Here is a 21,915-nt window from a genome sequence, read left to right as displayed (position 1 = left end):
AGCAAATCACAAAAATCCGCAAATAGAAACTTGCAAAATGAAACTTCCCTACATGGGGCCCTAGGTTCCTTATCTTTGTAACTCTATACTTAGCTCTGACAATGATTACAGGGTGTTGTTAAATATCACTAAATGTAACACAAATAAAACCTGAGTGAGGAAACGCACAAGAAAAAAGGATGGAACCAAGGGGCATATCTGCAACAAACTGCGATAAACATCGTAGTGCGGGCTTAGCGCGAATTTGTTTAACGCCTGCTATCGCCGGATGTAATCGCCGAGATGTCGCGTTATTATCAACGAATGTCTCAACAGCGATAAAGAATCTGGTGATAGCGGGCAAATGTGCAATTATCGCTGGAAATCCAGCGATAAAAGACCAGCGTTATGGCAAACCTTGTTAATAGGGCAGAGTGTGCTTATCCAAAGAATCCACCTTCCATAGGACGTAATGTCTGGGTAAGATTAAGCCCTGATCTGTTGACTGGGTAGGAGTGTTCTGATTAACTCAGATACTCTGTCCATCACCACCCCCTTTTTGGGTAAGATTAAAAGCAGGCGTAATGAAACCTGCTATAAGCGCGGTAAGCGCTACTTTTATAATCGCTACGCAGGTTAGCGAGCAGATTGCTGACAGGAGAAATGTCTGTTAGCGACATTATCGATGTTATTTTGGTTAGGTATGCCAACTTTGCATATCATTAGCGATGCAAAGCTGGGCGTTAAGGGAAAGGGTGCAGAGGCAAGGAAACACGCGCTAGCGTGTCCTTGCTCATAGGGCAATGCCATTATCACTGCTTTTCGACTGAAAATGGCTGCTAAATCGGTTATAATGGGCTTGATAATATGCCCCCATGGGACTACATGGAGCAGTGATGCTAATGCAAAAGCAAAATTTCAAAGGGAGAGAGAAGACACTACAAATTATTTCAGTGTTGTGACAAGGGAAGCATTCGAGTATATTATTGCTCAAAAATACGAATATGAGGAAATCAGCATACCATATTCGTATAAATACATTAAAATCTGAAGTAATAGGATGGTAGAGGTGTCTAGTCAAACCAAGCATAGTCAAACAGAGACTGAATATTTTCTGAGGAATTACATTTTTTTTATATTAACCGCACAGAGCAAACAAAAAACTCCATCTGAATTGAGATTAAACAGTCACTGCAGTCTCAGCTGGCAAAGCAGAGTCGAATGTCAAGAGAGTATGGGCCTTTGCGCTCAAAGAGATAATTCCTGATTTTATTTTTTTTCCTAGCTGTCGTACATTTGTCCTGGTAAGTGCGATGGTTTGTGCAAATGGTTTGAACAAATAAAGTTCATGGTTTTTATTGTTTTTGTCAGTGCCTGTGAAGGTGTCTTGGGTGTGTGTGTGCAGCCTTGTGATCAGTTACAAAATACCACAACTTTGAAAACCAGGACCCAGAGCGTTTCTGGGCAAAGATGCATATTCGAAAGTTATTCGAATATTTTGAGGTTTTGACTATACAAATTGCATCACAGGTGCTAAAACACTACACACTGATTATTTTTTGCGGGGTCTTTGTTAGTTCCGTTTTCTGATCCCAGGTATCCTTAGGCACTAGTTCTACTCATGTCTCTTAAGACATGGTGAATACTTTAGAGCCACACATCCTAGATACAATTATACAGCTTCCCTTAATCCTCACTTAGGGGCACATGATCAAGAACGGTGTAAAAAATTATCGCCGGTTTAGCGGCAGAAAACTGCCGCTAAAGGGGTGATAATGGGCTTGATACTATGCTCTTGAGAATTCCAATAGAAGTCCATGTTCTGGTGTGATCATGAGCTTCTATTGGAATTCTCCAGGGCATATTATCAAGCCCATTATCGCCACTTTAGCGGCAGTTTTCTGCCGCTAAACCAGCGATAATTTTAACACAGTCCTTGATAATAAGCCCCCTAATTTGCAATCCAGGCTTCAAGCAAGAAAGCTTTGTGGTTGTTAAATAGTGTTTCAGTGATTACGCCATCGGCACACAAATCAAATGTGAAATGGAGCTCAAATTACATACTCGAGGTGTGGGTTGTGGTTATTGTTGGCAAAAGGATTCTGGTGCTTCCTGTAACCCTCGGTACTAACCTCTGTTGCTGATAATTAGGGATACATGCACGTCACTCGAAATAAACGAAGGGACTTCTGGAAATCTTAAAATGGGGGCACAAATGGGATTGATGGGCATCACTGCCGACATATGGGTTCCCATCATTAGAGTTAGGTTGCAAAAAATTCTTGGGATTGCAATATTCCAGTCAATGTAAGCTATCAGACCATAGTTTCAGTACTTATGGGCTCATTTTGATCAGCTACAGCTGGAAATAAACACCCATAGATTTAACAGAAGGTTAAACAGGATTTCGTACCTTCATTGGGTTATGCTTCTGTCCAACACGGGATCGGACACTAAATGCTAGCAGGTAGGTCTGATATAAAGGGGGCAGGTCGAAGGAGTACTTCAGGTTCACCAGCAGACATGGTCCTTCGAAGTCTCTGACATTTGCTTAACTCTCTTGGGAAGTGAAGGTTGATCATAACGTAACATGACATAACATACTACAGCGGGTGCATATGCAAAGTGCACATTCTCCGGCATTGAGTCGATTGGCACTATTGACAAATAATATCTTCTTTTTTGTTTATCGTGCATATTAGGTGTATTGCTGAATGATGATGAACATATCAAATCGGTAAGCCCATTCTATGAGTAAAAGGGGATTTGGACATACTGTGCTTTGTTAATCAACGTTTTATGGTTTTTGTCCACTAACAGATGATCCAAAAAATAATTTCCTCTTGAGTAAGGTGCATTCAGATTGTGTGAGTGGTTTATTCAGACCCTCCATAACAAAAACTAATTTTAATGGGACTTACTCTTCCTGTGGATAGTGTTGGATTCATGCTCTTGCACAATTTCATTTTTTTAATATTTTATCCAGCCAGCGATCATTTAAAAAATATTTTACCAATGTTTGGAGGGCGAATTCTACCTCTGTGATTTACCAGTGGGCTAGGTTGCTCTAGTGGCCAACCAGGTTTGGCTGTGAGCCGTTATGTGCAAACCACTCACAAGTCATTGGCGCAGCCGATTTTTGGATTAGAGACAGTTTACTCATAACCAGATTTCTCTTTGCATGTTCAATTGTTGATAATTTTCATTCCATGCACTCCCCTGGAATACAAATAGGCAGAACACTTGCACAAGGGTATCCTCTGTACGTATGTTTTACATATGAGTGTTGAATGCACATATATTTTTAAAAATAGATATTTGGTGAATGGGTGTTAGAAATAAGTTCTGCCCCAGTTGTATACCACACCTTTAGTTAGATTGTTTCCACTGTTTAGCTTTGGATTTTGAAGCCTTCCTAAGAGGCCTCAGCACTTGATGTTCGTTTTAAAATGTAATTCCCTTTTCTTGTGCAGGTCTTGTTATCATGGCATAGACACAATGTGACATTTTACTGTCCATCGAACTAACAATGGACTGCATAAAGTATTTACAACCAGGGCAAGTTAAGCTGGTTGTAGAAGGGCAGTGCCACTCTAGTTATATCACATGTGTGCCTGCGGGATGAGACTAAAAAGTGTGTAACTATTTCTCTCCAATGTCTGACGCTGCATCAGGTGGGTTACTGCCAGCAGAGCAGATGGAATTTCAAAAAGAAGATATCCATTTCCTAATTGATATGTCCTTTGTTTTGTTGCCCTAATTTTCATGGTGGTTATTGATGTCAGTTTAGGAAAAATTCCTGTTCACAGACAAAAAACTGAAACCCAAAAAAACAGAATATTATTGCACCATTTAGAGTCGCTTATCAAAGAACTCAAATTATATTTTATCCAACTAATGATGTAGGATAAATTACATCAAATGCTGGAAGAGAAAGCAGAGTGTAGATGAGTTCTGCTGGCAAGAGAATTCCAACATTAGGAGAAGCCAGTTTCTACACTTTACCATGACATGGCAAGGAGATTTGATGTGGACATCCAAACACATTCCACTGTTAACCGTTGAGTTGGCAGGCTAATAACTCTGAATTAACCATGTACAGGGGTTACTGCCAGATGTTCTTCTGAGACCCTTGACCGTCCTGGTAGGTCGCTCCCCCTCCGCACAGCTCCTCCTGTGTACCCCTGCCCCAGCTGCCGCTGCTGAGGACTCGCTCGTAAATCTGCTCACCTTCCGCTCTCTGCATTTCCCTGTTGTGTCCTGACTTCTGCTTTGCCTTCCGTTCTCCCAGCTGCCCCCTATCTGTGTGTCCTTTTGCCTTCTCTGTATCCTTTTGCCTTCTCTGTATCCTTCTGCCTATCTCTGTTTCCTCTTGCCTTCTGTGCCACTCGTTTTTCCCCCTCGTTTTGTGCACCCTTTTTTGCTCCCTGTGCCACTGTTTTTCCCCCTCGTGTTGTGTCCCATTTTGCTTTCTGGGCCACTGTTGTCCCCCTCGTTTTTGTGCCCCGTTTTTGTTTTCTGTGCCACTGTCTTTCCCCTAGTTTTTTGTGCCCCATTTTTTGCTTCTGAGCCACTCATTTCCCCCGCCGCTGTGTCCCCTGCGGCCCCGCCCCCTGACTGCCAACTACCCATTCGCTGCTCCCGCCTCCCGCCTCCCAGCTGCTCCTCTAGTTGCTCCTCCCTCCCCGTATATGCCCGTCCATGCCTGGGCCGCGCCCAGCGCCAGGAACCCTGCCCCCCGCACACACCACGATGCCCGCCTCCGCTACGACTCCAGCACTCTCCACGCACTCAATACCGGACGGTCTCGCACCTGCTGCCAGGCTGCCCCGAAACGCACCCAAGGACCCTTCTCCTGCCGGAACTGTAGCTTCACCAGCATCCGGCCCACCAAGCCGCCCAACATGGAAACCAACTTCCTCAGATGTATCCTGCTCAACACCCACTCCGACCCCAAACACGCCGTTTAACTCTGGGACCTACTCGAAACCAACGCCCCAGACATCGCCTTCCTGACAGAGACCTGGCTGACCCCCTCCTCCCCATAGCCATCCCAGAAGGCTACAAGATCACCTGCAAGGACTGCCTCAATGGAATAGGAGGTGGAATTGCCATTGTCCACAGAAACACTCTCAAAATTTCGGCACACGCCAACGACACTCTCAGCACCGCCGAACACCTGCACTTCCAGAACCACACCGACCCCAACACCACCCTCAAAGGCACCCTCATCTACAGACCCCCTGGACCCCGACCGCAGTTTAGCGACTCCCTCACCGACCTCGTCAGCACACACGCCCTCGCCTCCATGGACTACATCCTCCTCGGGGACTTGAACTTCCACCTCAAGAACAACAGCGACGCCAACTCCTCCACCCTGATCGACATCCTCTCCAACCTCGGACTCAGAACTCTCGTCACAGCACTCACACACTCCCCCGGCCGCACGCTTGACCCCATCTTCTCAGCGAGCAACCACGTCTTCTTCGACTGCACCACCGAACTCCACTGGACCGACCACCACTGCATCCACTTCACCTTCCGGAAACCCACCACACACCACCACACCCAGCAGATGTCTCGCTGCAGCTGGAGCAAGATCATCGAGGACCAGCTAACTGCTGCCCTCGCCCAGAGCCCACCCGCAGACCCGACCAACCCCGACGCCACAGACCGCAGCCTCAGACAATGGATCAACGACTGCGCCAACACCCTTGTCCCGCTCAAGAAGCCCCCCAACACCCACACCAGCAAGAGAGCCAGCTGGTTCACCAAAGACCTCCAGGCCTCCAAGTGAACCTGCCGAAAACTAGAAAAAAATTGGACCCACGAAAGAATACCGGAAAGCTACACAGCCCACAGGCACGCCACCTGATGACACCCCCAACTCATCAGATCCGCCAAAAGACCCGCCTTCAGAGACCGCCTAGACAACAATGCACACAACAGCAAAGAGCTCTTCAGCATCATGAAGGAACTCTCCAACCCCAGCTCCAACACTAACAACATCCCACTGTCACAAGACCTGTGCGACTCACTGGCCACCTTCTTCCATTGCCAGATCACAGTCATCCACGACAGCTTCCACACCGTCACCACCCCGGCAACAGCTGACACCCCTGCTCCCACGACCACCACCCGCACCAATCCCCTACTTGCCTGGACCAACATTAACAACTACAACACCATCATAATCATGAACTTCATCCTCTCCGGATCCCCGGAAGACCCCTGCCCGAACCACATCTTCAACAAAGCCAGCAGCACCATCGCACCCCACCTCTGGAAAACTATTAACATCTCCTTCGAGACAGCGACCTTCCCAGAGAGCTGGAAGCATGCAGAGGTCAACGCCTTACTGAAGAAACTCAAGGCGGACCCCAAGGACCTCAAGAACTTCCGCCCCATCTCCCTGCTCCCGTTCCCGGCAAAGGTCATCGAAAAGGCCGTCAACAAACAACTGACCAGCTTCCTCGAAGAGAACAACATCCTGGACCCGTCCCAGTTCAGGTTCCGCAGCAACCACAGCACCAAAACTACCCTCAATGCCACCACCGACGACATCAGAATCATGCTCGACAACAGAGAAACCGTGGCCCTCATCCTCCTGGACCTGTCAGCCACGTTCGACACAGTCTGCCACCGCACACTAAGAGCATGCCTCCACGACGCCGGAATCCAAGAGAAGGCCCTGGACCGGACCACCTCCTTCCTCTCCGGGAGAACCCAGAGCGTCCGCCTCCCCCTTCCACTCCTAAGCCACCGAGATCATCTGTGGCATACCCCAGGGCTCATCTCTCAGCCCAACGTTGTTCAACGTCTACATGGCACCACTCGCCCACATCGCCCGACAGCACGACCTAAACATCAACTCCTATGCCGACGACACCCAGCTGATCCTCTCACTCAGCAAGGACCCCCACACCGCCAAAACCAACCTCCATGAAGGAATAAAGGCTGTCGCCGACTGGATGAGGAACAGCCGACTAAAGCTGAACTCGGACAAGATGGAGGTCGTCATCCTCGGCTCCACCACCTCGGCCTGGGACGACTCCTGGTGGCCGAGGGCACTAGGAGCACCCCCTACACCCATCAACCACGCACGAAACCTAGGGGTCATCCTCGAATCCACACTCTCCTTGACAAAGCAGGTGAACGCCGTCTCCTCCTCCAGCTTCAACATCCTCCGCATGCTTCACAGGATCTTCAAGTGGATCCCCACTGAAACCAGAAGGACGGTCACCCAGGCCCTCATCAGCAGTAGACTGGACTACGGCAATGTACTCTACGCAGGAGCCCCGGCCAATCTCCTGAAACGACTCCCAATTGTATCCAGAACGCCTCTGCACGCCTGATCCTCAACATCCCCCGCTGCAGCCACATCACACCCCACCTGAAAGAAGTGCACTGGCTCCCCATCAACAAGAGGATAACCTTCAAGCTCCTCACCCAAGCACACAAGGCACTCCACGACACCGGACCAACGTACCTCAACAGGCGACTCGGCCTCTACACCCCCTCACGTCAGCTCCACTCCGCAGACCGTTTAGACTATGGCAATGCGTTACTTCTAGAGGCCCCAAGAAATCTGTTGGGGAAGCTACAACGGGTGCAGAATATGGCCGCCAAGTTGGCTCTCTCACGCTCTAGATCTAGTTCTTCTACCCTAGCTTTGAGAGAGCTACACTGGCTCCCGGTACATCTGAGAGTGCTGTACAAAGCCGCGTGTTTGGTGTTTAAGGCAGTACATCAACTGGGCCCGATACCTCTGCAGAATATGTTCTCCTGGTACTCCGCCCCGCGACTTCTCCGCTCCTCTTCGGCGCATTTGCTGGTAGTCCCGAGGTTTCAGAGAGTCAGGATGGGGGGTCGCTCATTTAGTGTTGCAGCGGCCAAACTCTGGAACTCCCTCCCTCTCTCTCTGAGAAGCCAGAGGGACTACCTTCCGTTCAGGAAAGCGTTAAAGACGCACCTGTTTCCTAAAATTGTTGAGTAAGCGAATAGTGCAACTGCTGAAGTTTAAAGCGCCAGGATGCCCTTTGGGTGACAGGACTGCGCTCTATAAGTACACTAAATAAATAAATAAGACCATGCCCTCGGCACCGTCCCTGCATCCGAAGAGTGACAGCCGGTGGCAGATCATTCTCCCACCTCGCCACCAACACGTGGAACACCCTCCCCATCCGCCTACGGCAGACCGAAGACCTTCTAACCTTCAGGAGACCCCTCAAGACCTGGCTCTTCAAACAGCAGCAGCATCCCTTCCCCTAGCGCCTTGAGACCCTCACGGGTATGTAGTGCGCTTTACAAATGCTATGATTGATTGATTGAGAGATGTGGAATATCATTGATAATAATGCCCGACATATGACTTTATCTCCAAAGAAGAACTCTGCCTTCTTGGATTGTACAAGAAATAGCCTCTGATAGGTTGTACTACTGATTAGCAATCACCAGAATATTGAAGGACAACATTTTGGAATACAGAGTAAATCTGTACATACAGAGAAGGACAGATTTACTATTCCTTACTCCACACCCACATACCTTGAAAATATATAAATTTAGCAAAGAAACAGAGGTTACAGCAACAGTATAGTTCGAATTAAAAAAACCTTAGAAAGTCAGTGAATAAACCAAAGGTTATAGGGACGTTATGATTAGGCTTAGATTTCACGTGCACAAAACCAGTGAAATTCATGAGGTATTGTTAGCTGAGTTTACTATAATGCATGCCTCTGCAATGAAAAACAAGCGCAGGAGCCTGTGCTTTTAAAAAAAAATTGCCACGGATTCACGGCTCCATGTTATTTCCCGAGGACAGTTAGACTTTAGAATAAGCCCAGTTTGGATCACTTTCTAATTTGTAAGGTTTTGAATCTTACAGTACCCTCAGCGACACACCTACATGGTACATAGGTAAAGTAGATTTTGTTCTGCAGCAATTTTTCTTAATAAAATGAGTTATTTCAGGGGGCATTGTAATGTAATCATTTGGTAAACTCAAAGCTGAAGTCTGGTTTTAAAATTTAACTGGATGCCTATTTTTTCTTCAAATTGTTTACATGGATGCCTGTTTTCTGCTGAATGTAACACAATGGGCCCGATTATGGTGTCGGACGGACCGCCATCGAAGGCCTGTCTGACATCTCGTGCCGCATTCTGACCGCCACATCATAATGTGCAGAGGCTCCCATCCCCCAAAGGCCTCTGCTATGGGCCCAGTGGGGTACCTGTGGTGCCCCTCCAAACATCCATGCCCCGTGAGCCAGGCACCACCTTGTACCTGGCACACGGGTCATGGCTATTTGCAAACATCTGTTTTTCCATTGCAGCCCTTTTTGGGCTACAGCACAAGCCTCCATGGAAAAAGTTTTGATTCGGACCACCTACACGACGGTCGTATCATAATTATGGGGTGGGACCTCTGACTACTTGTCAGTCGATCCCAATTCCGCTATGATGTCAGTCGTACGAAATAATAAGCCCCCATATGCCTTACACAGACTAGGTGACAGTGTTAATAAAATGGTGTTTCTGTGCTTCCATGCAATGCAATGTCTTTGTTTATTAATGTCATTTAAAATATGATATGCTGAATGTTTATAGCTTTCTTTCATAATAAAGGCCTTCCTTTTTTTATATTGTGAGAATCTATTTTGCATCAATGTGTGATTAAAGGTAAAAATAGCAACACGAAATTGACACAGAATGTTCAGCATAATACCACATCATTTGGCTTTCTTTGCAGACTGTCATATTTAACAGTTGCAAATGCTCTAATTCTGCATTAACAGCTATTAAAATGCTTTTTCCTATGCACTAATCCCATTTTATTATTCTGATTTTTTTTTCAACTCCTAAAATGGGGTTTCGAATATATACGGATTTGGTACCTGGAAGGGGCGTGATTTAGGTGCCCAATCCAAATAGCATATTTGTATCTAATGTATCAATCTAAAACTGGCTGCAAAACATTTATATTTTACCAGCACCTCAAAGGATTGATATTCAAGAGGATGTGGTCAGACTGCAACCCACTGTGATCCAGATCATTTTTAGACCCACCCTATTATTGCAAATGTTGGTTCTTAAAAATCTGTACTGGTTGCAAAGTGACCAATATTTTGTGATCAGATATTCGTTCATATTGCCCTTGGTCTTGCTTTCGTGCATTAATCTAGTGGCGGTGGATAACATGCTTTTATTGCATTTACTGCAAGATCCCCTGCTTTTTTCACATTCAGTCTACAGTAAAATGGAAGTAGAGATGAGTTAAAATTCGGTGCACCCTGACTGATTGGTATTTCAGAAAGAGATTAATGATACCATTTTCATTGAGGAGGGTATTGTGTTCCCACTCTTGTTGCCTGGTCAGTCCAGAGCCGCACCAGTCCTTGATAAAAATCAGTCATATGTTTTTAAGTCAAATTTGATTAAATCGTTATGGTTAATGAGGTTACAGCGAAATTTTTATATCTTTACACTTTACGTGGTCTACTTACAAGTGACATGTAGGAAGAGGATCGCACTGTCGGAGCCTACATGGTTTTCTGCATAAGCCACAACCTGAAATATTCCAGTGCTCTTGTAGATGTGTTTGATGCCATCCTCCACCTGGCTGAAATTAGCATAGGACACTGCAATACCATCCCCGAAATCAAACTGAATGTTCGTCCTCTGGAGATCACCCTGCGAGAAAGAGAGAGAGCAGTGCTTTATGAACATGTCACAGAACATACTGATTAAGCTGATTGATCAAGTATTGTCTTCTAGTGGCATAGCAAGGGGGGGTCCACCTCAGGTGGCACAAGTTTTGGGGCGGCAAACTCTCCCTCTGCTCTTACCTGCACCCATCGCCGGTGGCTGCCACAGGAAGTGCCCGCACCCAGGGCCAGACTGGGAACCAAAATAGGCCCTGGCAAAGTGCTCTGCCGCCCCCCTCTTCCCCCCCATGGGGGGGTGGGGGTGCCGCTGAGCTCCTTGCCAGGGCCCGTCTTCTGACAATTTTGTTACAGGGACGATTTTGCAGCTATGCTGCAAACACTGCCCTGTAACAAAAACGCCCCCCAGGGGCCCAAAACTGGCCAGTCCGGCCCTGCCCACACCTCAACCCACGCTCTTACATACAGCTGCCGCAGGGACTACCAAGGGCGGAAAAAGGTCTAGCTATGTCACTGTTTTTTTCTCACTCTTCTCAGATTAAAATGGCTGGTCCATGTTTCGCCTTATTAGAGGGCACTTGAAACTAAATAACACAGCCAAGACTTTGGTCTTCTGTGTTTTACACTGTTATAATTGGTACAAGAAAAGCCACTTTTTACAAGAAGCAATACCAGACTGAACTGCAGCCGCAAACCTTAGAGACAGTTTTACATCACAAAAAAATGTGCTTCAAAATTATCAAATCCACATGCAAGTGCACCAAACAGAATCTACTATAGATAATAGGTGTTCTCAACTTAAGGACTGGTATGCAACTTCAAAAAGAGAACATGCTTTGGGAGCAGTAAATGGAACCCTCAACATGATATCTAGCATATCACTTTGTCTTTTAGGAATAAAACCATGTTTTAAAAAGCTGGAATAAAACCATGTTTTAAAAAGCTTCAACCTTGCCATAATTTGTGTATTTGATATATACTTGTTTCTGTATTTTTGTGTATTGCTTTGTTTTTTTGCGTTTCATGCATCTAAGGAAAGCAACTTTGGTTGCAGCAATGCATTGCATGAAAACACAGTATATTTGCCACAATGGGTCTTCTTGTAAAAAGTCACAATCTATCCACATATGAATATGAAGATCAGCAGTTTGTCACTACACGCAAAAAGTAAACAATGCTGGGATGAAATACTGCATGGTCAGCAGATTTTCTTCACTTTATTTGCATTCGTAATATGCCTAATTTGCAAACCTTGGGCTAGATGTATGAACAGAACTAATAGCGATTACCAAATAGAGATTTTTTTGTGAATCACTATTTTGTAATCGCTATCACTAATGTAAAAAAAGGTTATTTAGCCCCTGTTTCTTAAATAGTGTTTCGCAAACAGACCTAACTTATGAATATTAATGAGGTAGGTTGCAATGTTTTATCCATTATGATTCGCTTCCATCACTGGGATGGTGGCCTGCTGAGGTCAGCAGAGCACCTTGTCTGTGATTGCTTTTAAATAAAGCAATGTTTATTTTTATTTTTCATAAAAGCAGCCCATTTTTCCTTAAAGGAAAACAGGATACATTTAAGAAGAAAAACGTGAAACATTTATGTAGACAGTGGTCCCTTGGACCACTGCCTGCTGTTAAAAAAAAAATGTTCAGCCATTCTCAAAGAGGACGGAATCCGGAGTCCCTTGGGGACCACCTCCCATTCGTAAATGGGTTAGCACCAACTTTAAATTGGTGGTAAAGTGTGTATGTTTAGCAATCACATTTCGGTCACAAAACATTCATACATACTAATGCGTATTGGTATTTAAAAGGGACGCCCTAACACACCCCTTCAAAATACCAATTTGCAAACCCAAATTGCAATTCAGTAACAGATTATTGAATCACAATTAGGTTTTTTTTTACATTTGGAAGTGCCTTTTTGCATTCTAAAACGGCCCAGTTCTGCAAATTGGGACATTTGGAATCGCAAAAAAGCTATGTACATTTAGCTCTAGCAGCCTGATTCATCAAGCCGAAATCGGCTCGCAAAGGGCCAGATTCTGAGATTCTGGCCCTTTGCGAGCGCTATTTTTGCATTTGGGATTCATCATCCCAAATGCAAAAATCGGTAATAGTGATTTCGCTATTTTGCGAGGAATTACATTTAAGGAATCTCTATTTGAGATTCCTTAAATGCAATTCATCATCCATTTAAAAATTGCGAATTCGCAATTTCCGCCCGCTATTTACCGCGAGGTCAAACCTCGTGGTAAATAGCGAAAACTTAGAAAAATGCTTTTAAAAGCATTTTTCTAAGTTGCATGTTGCACACACACATGTCCTTTGGACATGTGTGTGCGCAACACCTGTTTCAATTTGCATTTAAGGGGTGCTACAGGGTGTCCTTTGGACACCCCTGGCACCCTTTAAATCGCTATCTTATTTGCGATTAGCAAATTGCTAATCGCAAATAAGGAATACTCCCCATTCATTCCTATGGGCCTTTTGGCCCATAGGAATGAATGGGGAGTATTCCTTATTTGCGATTAGCAATTTGCTAATCGCAAATAAGGAATGTGTAGGAATTGCATTTCTTTATGCAATTTCTACATGAATCCCGTTTTGCAAGTCCTTAATAGCGATGCGGCTCGCAAAACCGGAGAATGATGAATCAGGCTGTAAGTCCATTAAATGGACTGGAGCGACAATGTAACAAAAAATAGAACGGTTTGAAAATGACATTGGGGAGTGCATGCAATGGTTAACTGGACAACTGTCTGCACTTGCAAATATAGGTAACCTGCACAAACACAGTGTAAGGTGTCAACATTTTTGGCTAAAGGAGGCCTAATAAACATGGTGTACGATAATCACACCTCTCTGATGGTGAAAATTCAGAATGACTTTGGTAGTTGGTTGCATCTTAATATTTACCTTAGTGGCAGAGGATGAGCTGTGAAGATGGTTGCGGCCTTATTAGTGCAGATATTAAACAACTCATAGAGAGAGGAAGGAGACTGAGGAGGCCTAAACCTTGCAAATTACAAGCACATACAGGGAAGAGGCCTTCAACAGCACTCCATGGACTCATCCTGACTGGTTCACCAATACTCTCACTTAAGATAAAAAGAATTTGCTCAATGCTGCAACTCCTCTAAAGTGGTGATCACAGAAAAGAGCCTTTTGTCTAGTATAGGAGGATTATAATTGTTCTTCTCCTTTAAACTGGTGCTTGCCAGGAACTGGAACACTGCCAATTCACGCTACAAATAGAATACTTTGAAGAATAATTGAGTACTTTACTGCTTACACGATAATTATATTAAAAAAGCACTTCTGAAATTGTTATAAGATGTTGCACAACTGGTACTGTTTGCCCTTTGGACTGCAGGTCTGCTTTCTCACTCAAAATGCTGGTGATCCTGCAGGTTCCAGAGTTGTGACGTGCTCCATGTGGCTTTTATCATGTCCTGTCATTGTGCACTATTGGTCGAATGTAGACCACCACCAGCGAGCTTGTGTCTATACCATCTGTATAACTTCACAACATTATGAGTATCATCGGTCTATCCCTTCATAGGGAAAGGTGGTTATCTATGTCATTGGTAGTTGCTAATATTTATATCATGAGACATTGTAGGAACGCTACACTACCTTATCAGGCTGAAATGGCTGGGTGAATTGCTGAAATTAGTCAACTAGCGAATGTGCTATAACGTTTAAGATCAAGCTGAGATGTTTCTGTGAAATGAGAACTATTGTTTTCCACTGGGAGTTACTGCTTTTGCGGTGCAGGATGTCTAGATGGAGAATGGTATCTTGCCATGACATTTCATATAGGATATTTTCCTTTTATTGTAAGTGTTCTGAATGCACTTCTATTGTTTCTTGGCCCCATCAGACATGAAATGATGACATTTGTATCCCACCAGAAGGGCTTAGGATGTACCCCGCCATTTGCAGTTTATCTACTACCTGTCTTGTTCATAAAACACGAAGAAAAATACAGTAGATTGTGCACACCTATTTAGCTCAATACTCCTAATTCACTATATTCAAGCGATTAGTGTGTCATGCTTTCTACTTGCCTGACTAGCTTGAGCTAATTATGTATAAAGTGGCCAAGTTCCGAAAGGCAACTTGGACTAAAGCGTGCATAGCTGATGACCTCTAGTCACGAAATTACTACAATTCAATTGATAATTTTGTGTTATGACATTTTGAATTTTGGAATTGTAAACATTGTGAAAATGCCATTTCTCGAATGATATTTTCCAACAAATTGCAACATAAAAAAGTTAAGAGGAAAAATAAATATGACAGTATGAAAGGAAACACATTGGTTGAATTGTAGTAATTTCGTGACTAGAGGTCTTTTAGCTGTGCACGCTTTAGTCCAAGTTGCCTTTTGGAACTTGGCCACTTTATACATAATTGTTCATACACCACAACACAGCCTTCACATAGATGCAGAGAAACCATTGGGGACTGGTGCTGTTTTCCACCAATTTCCAATATGCCGGAGTGATGTTGGTGTCATGATTGATACATTGCCCATACTAACTACTTTTTCCCATTTCCACTTCCCTCTGTTGTATTAATTGGAATGAGTTGTTTTATATTAAGGCAGTGTATTTGACACTTACACCTTGATTAAACTTAGCTTTTCTCAGGATGTTGATTATATAATGAACTTAACTGATATTTCTCTACAATTTTTGTTTGTATATTGTATGTAATACTGCGAGAAACCGGTGTTCTTTGCAGTGTCCCCCCAATCCTTGCCCCCATTTTGACTACTAGATGCTGGTCGTCTGACTCTGATTGTGCCCTAGTCTCTGCTAATCAGACCTTGGGCCTGTGCTGTGATCAAAAGTGTATGGTAATTAGGTATAATTACAATTGGTACTGACAACTTACCTGTAAGTTCCTTGTATATGGTAGGGCACATAGGTTTAGAGACACAGCAGATTTAATATACTTAAGTGTGCACTGCTGTGTTGTCTGCTTTCGTTTTAAAAGCAGCCTTGCTTGGCAGGCTACTTTAAAAATAAATGATATTCAAATTTGACTTTGGAATTAAAGGGGCTTCCAAATAACCTTCTTGTTACAAATAAGTCACCTCTTGGTGCCCCAGGGGTAGGGTGCCGGTAGGGTGCTTAGTAACTATAAGCAGGGACATTATAACTGATGCCTTATATGCCCTGGTGAGGGAAGAACTTCCAACAACTTGCCACTGTTAGATTTATTATAACTACCACAGAAAATAAGTTATAGGACTTTCTTTTCTAATAAGGCAAAAGCCATCCTTCCAGCTGCCCTTCTCCGATTGGCCAGCCTCTGCTAGGCTGAGCCAAGCTGCCTTCATGAGGTGTGATGTGATCTGACTAGAGGCAAGGGAACTGCAGCTGCAGAGCAAAAGGCAGGATCAGGGTGGAGTAGCCAAACTGGTGTTCAAAGAGGGAATGACAGTTTAGTGCAGTACAGGCTCAACTCTGCATCCTGCACCCCCAGCCAGAGATGAGCCCCTGTAATTAGATTAGCAGAGCAGCTGGAAGGGGACTGTTAGGGAAACTTAGCCATGCCAGTGGGATGGCTTATCTAGATCTTAATCTCCAGGATGGAGTTTCTCGATTTTGAATTTAGGAAGAATAGTGCTTTCTGGTTCAATGATATTGCAATCTTGGAGGAAGGAGTCATACTTGAGGGTGGCACCCAGCACCCCATTGGCCAGTTGTGGTCCCATGCTTGTCACCCAAGAACTGTGAATAAATATGGGAGCATCGCCAAGCAACTCAAATTGCTGCCTGAAACAGGAGAAGAAGGACCGCCCTGCTGGGAGCCTGCTCTGAACCCAAAGGATTGCACTATGAAGGACTGCACCAGCTGCACTGCCTGAAACTACATCCCTTTGTCTGGCTTCACAAGGATTAGGAAGTGGACTGCATCATTCTTTTGTCTCTCAGCTTGCTAATGGTCATCCCAACTCTGGCTTGCAGGTTGTATTTTCGCCCCTCTTTTGTATTCTAATCCAGATTTTCTTTCTGCAAAAAGTCATCCAGGAGAAGTCCCCTGAAAGGCAACAGTATGTGTGAACTTGAAGGAAATTATATTCAGGCACAGAAATTGAAAGCCTTGCGCTTTGGAGCAAAATTGAAATTAAGTTTCACATCAATTAGACTCAAAGTCAACTAGGCATACTCTCAAGCCAACAAGTTAAAGATAACCCTCATAATTTCTGTTTTGAAATTGATTAAACTAACCATCTAGTTCTCTAATCACTTCTGAGGTTGGAAGAGGATGACAAGTTTGATCAAGGAATCATATTATGTTATTTCCAATACCAAGGAGCCAGAAGTAGATATAGAATCTTGTCAGGTCAAGTTCCCAATAGCTTCGATAATATGCCTTAATTCAGGCACTGGCCAGACTGCTAACTCTTGAATGGGGTCAAACACCATGTTTTTATGGTTCAAAAAGCAGCCCAGACTTTAACCTCTGAATATATACTTACCTGAATTTGTGCTATCAAGTGGAACACTGAGGAAAGGTGGGACAATGCGCAGATTTGTCTAAAAAATACTACTAAGAAGTCAGCCTATAAGCAAACTGTAAGAATCCAGGGAGATTTTGTTTTTGGGAGGGAGAGAAAGGAGCATGGCATAGAAAAACACAGGCCCTCCACCTTAGGTGCATACCCATATTGAAACACATGGAATGACAAAACATGCTGTTCATTCTGCTGGAATCACCACAGTTCAGTGTCAGGGTTCTACTGGAGGCCTCAGGAACATGACCTGAAATTTCAACCTTAGTTGGGCTTGAAAAAGGAGCCACAAATCCTTAAAGCCTCAGTCCTCCTGTTGCTACACAGGATAGTTTATTTTGCAAAGCCGGACTCATTTGAAAAAATGGAAAAAGGTGCCAAAAAATCCCTAGTGTGCATTTCAGTGCCTCAGAGTAGCACCCAATGTCTCACAAAGACGGTGATTTGCATACTTTTCAGTATTCCTTAGGACACAGCAAAAAGGAGTTGGACAGAAGAATCATCTGCTGAAACATAGTTCCACATCACAGCTACCTTTCCATGCAGGATTCACATGTTTGAACACATCAGCAGACATAGTGAAGATCAGATGTTATGCTGCTCAACCAATCATGGTCAATGGCAGTCAGTCAAATATTCTATATTTCGGCAAACGCCATAAAAGTAGCAGCAAGAATATAACATTTATCAAATATTTAAAATCATCAAAACCCAAAAATTGGAACATATACAAAAGTGACAATAAATAATTAAAAATCATTCCATTTTTAAAAATTTTGTCCTAGCCCACCACATGCGACACAGGAACCTGGAAACCGCACATACAATATGCAGGTCCGTATTCGTTTTTAGGAGTCTATAGACTTCATTGCAGTGCCCAGAGCCCAAGTTCTTGCACAAATTAATGAGCTCTTTCTGACGTAGTTTACCATATCCTCGACAGAAAAAGAGCACATGCAGGTCTGTCTCCTCCTTAGCTGAGCAAGCAGGGCATCCCAGGTCCCTCCCGGGTGCCCACTGGTTGGTGTATGCATTGAGTGGGAGACAACCATAATGAAACTGTAAATGAAGTTTCCTGGCCAGGGTTGGATAAATAACGTCAAGTAAAGTCTCCAGCAAATATGTACATTTCACATCAAGGAATATAGATAGCCTGGACCCGCCCTAGGATTGTGATACAATTTATCCATTTGATCATCCCAGTATCTCCTTATCAGGACCTTCCTGGTAATGGTTACACAGGCTAATCTTGGATTCTCCCACAGCTCACAAAATCCTAATGCAATCAAAAAGTTTTTAACATACATAAGCCATGGAAACTTACTATTCCCTAAAATGCTAAGTATCTCCTCTAGCTCACTTCTATAAACAGCAAGTTCCGAGGTGGCCCATATCCATCGCCAAAAAAGAAGTGGCGTACATCCTACAACCTGAGTAATTTGTCTTACTCCTAGGTCCATACGAAGGGGGAACAGGGGGGTACTCACCGGGAGACCAACTATTTGTCTGAGAAATGGATTTTCAGTGATCAGCATTGTATTTGCATTTGAGTGGCCCCACATCTCCGCAGCATACAATGTCGCACTTCTCACCTGTGTTTTATAAATTTACAAGACAGGGCTCAAGGGTTTGTGATGGATATACCTAAAGACTTTAGCCAGACCTCCCGAGATTTGGGTTAGTTTAAGATTTGCCTTTGTGACCTGGGGCCCCCAGGACATTTTCTCATTTAGGGTGACCCCCAGATACTCAAATTCGCTAACCATCTCTAATGGTGAGCCATTCAGACTGGGGCCGGGATAGAGCGTTTTCATGGGGTTGAAAACCATATATTTGGTTTTTTGTACGTTTATTTCCAACCCCCTATTCTTACAGAAGAGTGAAAATCCATCCATTATTCTCTGTAGCCCCATAGGGGACTTAGACAATGGGTCCCATCTTTTTCATCTTCACTTTCCAGAGCACTAAAACCGAGGAATTCATGTGGTATCTTTACAGTGACTCTTATTTGGATTCATGATGCTAAATCAACCTGATGGCATGCAAAGCTATTGGAGGACTTCCAGCGCAACTGTCATCCTTTTCATGTACAGGGAATACAGAGCCATCGTACGTGTACCACATACTTTTACACACTCAACATGGCTCTCAGCAAAGTGCAAAAGTGTGATGTATCTCTTTCTCCATGACCTGCTGATCACAGCCAGTTAAACAAATGGATAATATTAAATGCCTACTTCCTGCTTGTTTGCACCACCTCACATGAAAGGAAGTATGAACCATCCAAATGTATCTATTTATGGTTGCCACCCTAAATTCCAATCGCAATAGATCAATCCTACATATTCTGAATCCTGCAAATTCAGGGTATCCATTCAAATCTGTACTGTGCAATTGCGTGTCATCCCAAACTGACCATCTCAAATCCTAAATTATGACCAGCAAAGAATAAAGTAACTAGGTAGAGTAAGGCTCTGCACCAGAAAAACCTTGTACCAAAGCACATCTGTGGGAAAATAGGGAGGATTTCAAAATTGCCACCCACTTTAAATGGTGGGAATTGCAACATTTTTGATTTGTTGCGGGTAAACATTACAAACATCATTGCTTTATTCAGTTACCAATATGGTTAGTGAAGGTTAGGCTTATATTCACAACTAAGTGTATCTGCTCTATTATCATTTTTAAGTGTTTTAGCTGTCTATTATATGCCAATAAATACAAAGTCTGAAAATGATCCCGTACACTGAGCTTATACTAAGCACGTTGTGTTGTAAAAGGAATACCAGAGAGAAATCCCTTACATCTAGTTTGGCTGCAACTAATATGCACAGTGTCTACCCATAAGCTGTTCCAGTGGTCCGAATTGATCATAGAATGACAATGTAGCACTTTATAAAACTCTGAAAATATATAAATCTAACAAACCACTTACTACAACTTTATTTGTCTATATTGTTCATGCATAAACAAAATACATATTTACTTACATATTTGGAAGATTCAGGGTGTTAGATTTGATTCTGCCTTGTCTTTTGAACAGCAGGTCAAAGTGGTCTCAGCTAGCTGCTTTGCTACCATGAAATCCCGGAGGAGGTTGTTGCATCTGGTTCCGGTGGCATCACCGAAGACAGTTGTTAATGCCTTAGTTCAGTGGGCAGATCAATGAGGTCCAATTCATTAGAGCTCCTACACACTCCTAGGGTTCGTACGGCTCAGCAGGCTGGTAGATCTTTTGCTTTTCTAACAGCGAAACTCTGGAACTTGCTTTGCACCTTCAGAAATGATATTCAGGAAAGGTTTGAAGACTCATGTGTTTAATGCATGTTAGTCTGTTTTTAGGCTGGTCCTGCTACTAGCGCAGGAATCACTAACTAAGTGTAAATCCATCCCTGCCCGTTCACCCCGTTCACCCTGCCACAACCATCACTTCCTTTCACCTCAGGACTTACCGATCTTGGCGCCTGACAGCTCTGGGAGGATGTCCCTTGCTTCCTGGCGGGTCTGCCCCGCGGGAGTCCGGAGCCACATCGGTGACTCCCGGGGCCGGGAATGCATCACGCCAACGGAGCGGCCCGGCACAGGCTTGCCCCATGTCAGCCCGGCGATCTGACCCGCGGGAGTCCGGAGCTGCATCGGAGTCTCCCGGGGCTCTCAACTCAGCACAACTATGGAGCAACCCAACGGGCAACCGGCGAGAAGCGGCGAGGTCGCGCTCATCACTGGTGCCGGGAAGCTCGGTTCTGCTGCCCCCTCACACCGGAGCGTGCAGCGGGCTGGGGTGCTGCTCCCCCTCCCTTGCTCTTCAGGGTGGAACCCTTGCTCTGCCCAGAAAGAAGCTCTGAAAGGAGCTGGAATCCCTCTCCGGATCAGCTCGAATGGCAATGCCTGGCCCCAAGATGGCCACCGCCTGGGACCTTGAGTGATCGAGTGGAGATCACACTAAGCTGTTCTTGCCTAAGCTGGGGCGTGGCTCCCCCTCTCTTGCTCTTCACAGTAAATCCCTTTCTCTGACCAGAAAGAAGCTTTGTAAGGAGCTGGAATCCCTCTCCAGATCGGCTTGAAAGGTGATGCTTGGCCCCAAGATGGGCGCCGCTTGGGACCTTGAGTGATCGATTGGAGACCACACTTAGCTGTTCTGGCCTGAACTGGGGCGCAGCTCCCCCTCCCTTGCTCTTCACAGTAAGACCCTTGCGCTGCCCAGAAAGAAGTTTTGTAAGGAGCTGGAACACCTGTCCAGATCGGCTTGAATGGCGACTCCTGGCCCCAAGATGGCTGCCGCCTGGGACCTTGAGTGATCGATTGGAGATCACACTAAGCCCTTCTTGCCCCCTTAGACTGATTCACTTATTTAGCTGAAGGCGTGGCCCCCGCTCACTGGGGCACTCAAGCGGACGAAAGCTCCCCCTCTCAGACCTGCCCAATAGGAAGCTTAAAAATTATCTTGTACACGCTCCGGACTGGCACGGACCCAATGCCTGGTTTGAAAATGGCCGATGCCAATCCACCTCGGCAATCAGACAGTGTAATTTAATTCACTCTCAGGGTGCCCACACAGTTTATGGTTATACCCAGGACGTTAGGCTAAGTGCCCACTCAGTTTAAGATCATACCCAGGACGCTAAGTCAAGTGCGATCTGATCTTCACATTTCCCATCTTGATGAGGAATCAGGCCAGCCTCCCGAAGCCTAGAGATTGCCGGATCCTCCGATGGAGACCAATAAGGACTACCCT

General features: G+C 44.7%; 1 protein-coding gene across 1 annotated transcript in view; it reads right to left on the bottom strand.

Annotated features, from left to right (window-relative positions):
* Nucleotides 1-21,915, bottom strand: part of LOC144753513 (VPS10 domain-containing receptor SorCS3-like) — a 2,605,581-nt gene that overhangs the window by 360,155 nt on the left and 2,223,511 nt on the right. Inside the window, exon 19 of the mRNA XM_078641177.1 lies at nt 10,485-10,671. Coding sequence (XP_078497303.1) covers nt 10,485-10,671 — 187 coding nt within the window. The remainder of the gene's footprint in view (nt 1-10,484; nt 10,672-21,915) is intronic.

This window comes from Lissotriton helveticus, chromosome 5_1 (genome assembly GCF_964261635.1).
Source record: "Lissotriton helveticus chromosome 5_1, aLisHel1.1, whole genome shotgun sequence".
Classification (NCBI taxonomy): Eukaryota; Metazoa; Chordata; class Amphibia; order Caudata; family Salamandridae; genus Lissotriton; species Lissotriton helveticus.
This window is presented reverse-complemented; position numbering and strand designations above follow the sequence as displayed.